General features: G+C 58.6%; 1 protein-coding gene across 2 annotated transcripts; it reads right to left on the bottom strand.

Moving 5' to 3' along the window:
* Nucleotides 1–288: 288 nt before the first annotated feature.
* On the bottom strand, nucleotides 289–5,616 carry TRAF4 (TNF receptor-associated factor 4). Of its 2 annotated transcripts, XM_011940814.1 has the most exons (7): nucleotides 4,134–4,230; nucleotides 3,989–4,040; nucleotides 3,307–3,411; nucleotides 3,074–3,235; nucleotides 2,828–2,989; nucleotides 2,585–2,740; nucleotides 1,161–2,298 (listed from the first exon to the last, which is right to left on the bottom strand). In XM_011940814.1, exons 4-7 carry the CDS (start codon nucleotides 3,179–3,181, stop codon nucleotides 1,666–1,668), a joined length of 1,059 nt encoding a protein of 352 aa, XP_011796204.1. In that variant the 5' UTR covers nucleotides 3,182–3,235; nucleotides 3,307–3,411; nucleotides 3,989–4,040; nucleotides 4,134–4,230; the 3' UTR covers nucleotides 1,161–1,665. The 2 variants fall into 2 exon arrangements, with proteins under 2 accessions (XP_011796205.1, XP_011796204.1); XM_011940815.1 differs by having other exon boundaries at nucleotides 289–2,298; nucleotides 3,115–3,235; nucleotides 3,989–5,616.
* Nucleotides 5,617–6,923: the final 1,307 nt, after the last annotated feature.

Raw genomic sequence — 6,923 nt, 5'->3', positions numbered from 1 at the left:
TTTTTGAGACAGGGTCTGGCTCTGCCACACAGGCTGGAGTGCAGTAGCGCAATCTCAGCTCATTTTAACCTCTGCCTCCTGGGCTCAAGCCATCCTCTCACCTCAGCCTCCTGAGTAGCTAGTCATATGCAGCAGAGACTGAGGTTTTTTGTTTTTTTTCAAAAAAACTCCCTTGGTCTCTGCGTGGGAAGAGAAAGAACTACAGCCCTTGAATCTTCCCTTACTAATGATTCTTGTACATAACAGCCTCTTCTCAGGGATAGGCAAGACAGTAAAGCACTGTGTACTGACCAGTTCATTTAATCTTTACAACAAATCTGGGAGGTGAGCCGGCTTTCACCAGTGAGGGTAATGGAGGACCTATGTAGCTCAGAAACTTGCCAAAAGCAAGCCCAAGGACCCACACCTATTGCCAAAATTAGAGGAAGCTACAACTTCTAGGGACTACTGGAGTTTAAAACAGAATCCAGGCCCTGCCCGAACCCGCGGAAGAATCATTGATAAGTCAGTCACTCCTGTTTCATCGGTGAAATGCAGATAATCACATGCACCCACTGAGGCCCGTAAGAAAAGCCGATGAGAGACAGGAGAAAATCCAAGTGCCTTAAACATCTTGAAGGCCCCTTGCGCCCAACATCCAGTCCCCTGGATGCGGCTGGGGTTCGGAGTTAGAAAGCATTCACTAAGCACTTACTCTGGGACAAGAACATGCATTGCTTCATTAACTCTTCTCTAGAGCCCACAAAGCCAGTTATTGTGATAAAAAGTATTTCACTTGACAGTTCTTTTCAGTGAAATAATAATGCACATAAAGTGCTTAGCAGTGTCAGTACCTATTATCATTAGACCAAGAAAGACCTGCCTAGGGCAGAGGCACTAGTCTGGTATGGCTGACCAGGGACTCCGGCCTTACGAAACATACAGGCCATACACCTCCCCCATTTCATCGCCAGAGGGCAGCGGCAGGGACCCTCTTCCACACAAAGCCCGATGCAGTTTCCCTGGCGTCCATCAGAGGGCGAGCCAGTAGGGCAGCTGGATCTTGGGACCGGAGCCAGACCCAGGCAGCGGCCCTTCTCTGACTGGTCCTTTCTTTGCCTTCAGTTTGGTTGAGCCTGCCAGGGCCCTAACCAACCCAGGTAAGTCAGGCTGGAAGCAAATTAATAAATACAATTCCAGGTTTATTAAAAAGCAGGGCTCCCCCGCTGTGCCCTCCTGGCACTAAGGAAATAAATAACCAGAGGGGGGCACAGCTAGGGAAAGGGGAAAAAAAATCAGATCTCAAGACAGACTCTTGGTACTACCCCTTCTCCATCCCCAACTCCCACCCCCCTATGGCTCTTGGGACATAGCACCTGAGCAGGCACCTCAGTCCGGGTATTGTGTTACCGGCACCAAGGCAAGTCTGCCCTACCCAAGAAGGGAGACAGGCCCTAGGGTCACTTGTTTCCAGCCCTTGATGACCCCAAGACCTGTTCCCCCCAGGGGCCAGGGCTGAAGCACCAATTGGAGGCACCTGAGGGTGGTGGTTGGGGGAGGGAGAATGGGGTAACAGAACCTAGGCAGCAGAAGCAGCTGACGGGGGTCCGGCCCCCTCTCCAAGTTCAGCCAGTGCCTGACTGAGGTCATGCCCCATGGTCCTTTCCCCTCAAACCCTGCCTGCACTCAGCTGAGGATCTTCCGGGGCAGTTCAACAGCAGCACGGATGAAGACTGCATCATCCCGCACGTAGTTTCGCTTTCGAATGTCCTGGTGAGAGATGAACTTGGGATAACCAAAGCCCAGAGAACTCTCATCCAGGGAGCCCCGCCACGTGCCCGGCTTCTGGAAATTCTTCCAGTTTGGGTCGGGGTGGAAGGTCTCAGTGACGTGCTGTGGTTTAGCCAGCCCAGGGTCGCTCTGATCCAGCAGGGAGAAGGTGACACGGCGGGCAAAGGGCCACTCAAGGAGATTGTCAAAGGCACCAGGCAGCACACGAATGTACAGTGAGAGGTGTGTGCCCTCGCCACTGCCATTGCCATTGAGGAATGCAGACACCTGTAGCTTGTAACCATACTTATGTGTATAGAAGGCAGGGCTGAAGCACTCAAGGTTGGGCTTGGCCTTGGCCTCCTGTAGCCGCCGTCCATAGCTGCCAATCTTCCAGATGAGCACACCATCACTGCCCACTGATAGCTCCTCCAGCTCCCGCCGAAGCTCCTGCAGCTCCTGCCGTTGCCGGCTCACCAGGGCACACATCATGGCCAGATGTGGCTTCACACTCTCCTCCACATGCCGTGCCATTGCCAGCTTAGGGCACTGTTGACAAAGCCCCAGGCCACGGGGGAAGGGAGAAGAGTTATCAGTAGGGGAAGGCCCAGAGAAGAGAGGAGAGGAGAGTGGGTACAGGGTAGCAGGCACCCAGCTCTATGTGAGGAAGACAGAGGGTGTTAGGAAGACGCTGGAGCTGGCCAGCAGAGGGAAGGACTGAGGGTTTCAGAGCAGCACAGCAGGGACCACCAAGGCCTAAGTGGCATCAGGAAGCTGAGCCTCTGTCTAGGGCTTCAAGAGTAAAAGGGGGCTGACAGGAGAAGGGGCATCTCACCCTGTGCTTGCAGCCGGAGTCTTTGAATGGGCAGAGCACCAGGGCAGTGCTACAGCTGTCCTTCAGATGGCCTGGCAGGTCCTCCCGGGCCACAGTGCCCACACCACACTGGTTGGGGCAGGGAACAGGCAGCCTTGGGCACTGGTACTGGTGGCTCTGGGGCCACAGAGGCAGAGAGGCAGGAGTCAATATCCTGACTCCCTGTCACCTGCCCTGCAACCCACAGCTCAGGAAGGGCCTCACCTGGATGGTGTCAAAGACGAACTCCTTGGTGCAGTAGGTGCAGGGCTGAGTGCGCTTGGGGCACTCAGAGGTGGCATGCTGGGCCAGCAGCCGCCGCATCATGCGGGCACCACATTTATTCTCACAGTAGACACTCTCCTGGGGGCACATACCCTCATGGCTCTGTGGAAATGTCAGAGGTGCTGAGTTAAGGGAGGCCTAGGCCATCAGGTACCCCTCCTCCACATTCAGCCAGACCCCACCCACCTCATAGGCCTCCCCACTGAAGTCACAGCCACAAAACTCGCACTTGAGGCGCCGCTTGGGGCAGTCGTGCTGCAAGTGTGCAGGTAGATCACGGCGGCTCAGTTTCATGGGGCAGCGATTAGGGCAGGGAACGACGTTGAAGCTGCAGGTATTCAGGTGGCCCTGGTGGGAAGGGCTGCAATGAGTGCCTGCCAAGGGCGAGGTGGTGTCAGCCCCTCACATCAGAGCCTCACCTGTAGATGGCGTAGTGGCCCACTCCAGCGGCAGCCCTCCTCACTGTGGATGCAGCGGATAGGCAGGCCCAATACTTGTACTTCCAGCTCCGGGTCTGGGTAGATCTGGGGGTGAGGATAGGGGAACCGGCCAGGATCAGAGCTGACTGCAGTGCCCAGGTCCCACCTCCAGCCCCAACTGGGCTGGCTCTACCTTGGAGCCTGTAATAGCCTCTTTCGGGCTCTTTGCCCCTCGGAGTCCAGGAATAAAGGGTACAGCAGGCAGCGTCTGCTCCGATGCTGGGTCCTAACATGCCTGCACAGAACGCTGCCTTTAAAGGGGCAGGCAAGCAGCCTGCTCAATCCCAGGCTGTCCCTGGGGCTCTGCTTCCTTCCCCCTGGTGGAGGGATACTGGCCCTCAGCCACAGGTCTGGCTCGCCACCGGAAGGGGAGGGAGCACTTCTTGCGGGCACAGAGCAGCTCTGTGCACCCCTACAGGCTGGGCATTGTGCCTGCCCTGCAGGGCAAACACGGGCCTCGTTTGCAAACTGGCCTGGTGGGAGGGAACAGGCTACCTTTGTGGGGGCGCACCATCCCAAGGCTTTTAGTTGACACTGGCCCTGAGCCCAGTGGCTGCCAGCAGCTCTGGCCTCCAAGGGCAACAGACTGTGCTTGGACTTCTTCCTGACAGTGTGGACTCACCTTGGCATAGTCCAGAGGAAGCTGGTCCTCAGGGCACTTGAAGACGCCTTCACTGAAATGGGGGAGGGGCAGGGTCAAGGCTTCTCATTAGAGGAAAGGGAGGCCTGGCCCCACCCCCTCCACCAAGGCAGCCTTCCTTCCTCACCAGACCGGTTCCCAACCAGCCCAGGTGAGACAAAAGGGCAAGCAGAGGCCTGAGGGATCTACTTCCCCAGGATCCCAGAAGACCCCAGCCCCTGTCCTGGGAAGGGGAATCTAGGCCTAGAGGAGGCACAGACAGCTGCCTCAGTCAGGACTTGGCCAACAGGTGGCAGCTGGCACCCCCTCCCCCAGGATGGCAGCTGGACTGGGGAAGGAACACGCTGCACAGTCACCCCCTCCCCCTAGGTTAGTTTTCACTGGCTGGGTTGAAAGCTGATTGGGGGGGGAACAGGGATGGGCTGAGATTAAGTGCCAGGGCTGCCCAGTCCCCAGGAAGGTCCTCTGCCAAGAACCAGGGCAAAGATCAGCTTGCGGCCACCTTACCCTGCCCTGCTCCTTTGAGGGTGTGTCTCCCACAGAAAAGGGGAGGAAAGGCATGCTCCCTGGCACCTGTTTACACTTCCACCCGGCCCTTGCCACCTGCCTCTGAGAAGGGGTGGAATGCCCCCATTTTACAGATGAAACAAAGAGACTTACAGGTGAAGCAGTACCTGGCTATGTGTGTCTGACTCCACAGCTCAGACAGGCTCTACTACACCACACACACGAGGAAGAGAAGCTGGGGCAAGGGAAAATGTCCAGCAAGCATAGCTATGACTCTGGGCACTGCTCAGGGGCTTCTAAAGCCTGCTGACCGTCCCCTCCTGCTAGCTGCCCGCCTTCTCCTGCACCAAACCCCACCTGGCTGTCAGCACCCAAGGAGCCTGTTGGCATGCTTCTGTCGACATGCCCTTGCTGACCCCAGCCAGGGCCAGTCACACATGCCTGGCATGGCTCAGGGAGAGCAAGGGCTCACCCAGCAGGACTCAGAGCCCTGGGGCAGGGCATTCCTGGCAGGTCTGAGTCAGGTAGGTGGAAGGCAGGCAGGGAGCAAGGCGGAACCACAGCCCACATGGGAGCCCAGTTCTAGAGGCACTCTCCAGGACCCGGGCAGTCCATGCCCCAACTGCCCCAAGAATTTCTAGCACCCACCTCCTCCCCTTGACCCCACTACCAATGGCCATACTTCAATGCCAAGGACAATACAAGAGCAGGCACTGAAGGGGTGTGTCTGCCCACAGGGCAACCAGCCTTCCTGGGCCAACCTAACAGCTCAGGCAGGAGTGGGGAAAGAGGTGTGGGTCCAGGGGGAGGGGGTCCACTTGGCTGCTTCAGGAATGTGCTGACTTAGTGGTTTTGGAGAAAGGGAGGGAATGGAGGCAAGTCCCTAGGCTTCAGACAGAAGCTTAGCCTGCAGCTTGGGGCCCAGTCAGGGCTGTGGACACCCTCGCTTGTGCTTGTACCGTGGCGGATGAGGAGCACCTCTCTCCTCTTCAGAAGCCTCAGTAGCACAGCTCAGGCGCTGGGGGATGGGAGAGGGGCAGGGCAGAGGCTGCTCCGGGCTGTGCAGTGGAGGCCCAGGCCCAGGGAAGAAGACAGGATGGGGGGAGGGGGTGTGGGAGTGGGAGAGGAAGAGGGGATTTCCGTGGGAGGGAAGGGCAGAGGGGGGCCAAGAAGGTGGTGGAAGGAATCGGGCCTGACGGCCCCCTCCCCCGCTCCTTCCCCGCGGCAGCCAGGGTGGGTCTGCTGTGGAGAGGTGGGAGGGCTCAGCTGGCCTCATCTGGAACCCAGAGGGCCGGGGAAGAGCAGTGGCGGAGACAATGGGCCTGTGTCTGTAGGAGAGTAAATGTGTACACTGCCGGGGGGGAGGGGGCAGTCCTGCAGCTTGTGCGGGAGCATATGTGAGGGCAGGAGCCGGCCCAGGCTGTGGGGAACAGAAGACAAAGGGCCTGCTGAGACTTCCGCCAGTAGGAGCTACGGAGGACAGAGCGAGGGAGGGAGGCACGGAAAGAGGGAGCACTGGAGGCGCGCGCCCCAGAGGTACTCTCCCTGCCGGGCCCTCGATCCCCTCGGCCCAGCAAACTGCCAGGCAGTGGCTGACCCGGCCTTCCCCTGCGCTCTGGGGCCATGACCTCCGAAGAGTCGGGGCTCCTTCACCCTGCCTCCCACACCCAGGCCTGAGTGGTCCCCTGCGTGGGCAGGAGAGATTCAAGACACCACAGGGCGCCCAGAAACTTGATGGATTCCCAAGAGCCAAGGGCTGACCTGCGTCCTGAGGGGGCAGCGGGAGTGCAGTAACGATACGACTGCGTCCCCCTTCTTCACGAGTTATGGACCACCCGCCTTACTCCAGCCCCCGGGAGAGAGGGGAGCTGCCTAGAGGGTCCTTCTTCGGGGGAAGATTCAGTTCTTCCTCCATTGTGTGATCATAAAGAGCCCGGGGTTAAATCCTAGTTAAGCCTTTAAGTAACTGTGTGACCCTGGGCAAGTCGCAGTCTTTCTTTCAAACTCGTCTCATCATCTGTGAAATGGGAGAACAATAGCTACCGTTCTCTAAACGTTCGAAGAATCACAAGAGGTTAGATGGGTGAAATCTCCGGAGACTCAGAGTGCTGCGCGGGAGCGGGTTTTGTCCTCTTCCCCCAGGATACAAAGTTCAAGGCTGAGGCCACGCCGGATCTCAGGTGAGGGGGAAGGGCCTCTTCCCCTCCCCACCCCGCGGGAAGGCGCCGAGGTCTTCCGCCCCAGGCCGGGCAGGTGGGACCCGCCCGGACCCCTCGGATTCCTGCGGGAAGCCTCCCTCGGGGCGTGACGTCACCCCCTCCCCGTGACGTCACGGGGCGCCCCTGAGGTCACAGGGTCGCAGCGCAGACAAAGGCCCGGCGTGCCCCGGGCCCCAGCCCCTCCCCAGGCG

Source organism: Colobus angolensis, unplaced genomic scaffold (genome assembly GCF_000951035.1).
Source record: "Colobus angolensis palliatus isolate OR3802 unplaced genomic scaffold, Cang.pa_1.0 Scaffold193, whole genome shotgun sequence".
In the NCBI taxonomy this organism is placed as follows: Eukaryota; Metazoa; Chordata; class Mammalia; order Primates; family Cercopithecidae; genus Colobus; species Colobus angolensis.
This window is presented reverse-complemented; position numbering and strand designations above follow the sequence as displayed.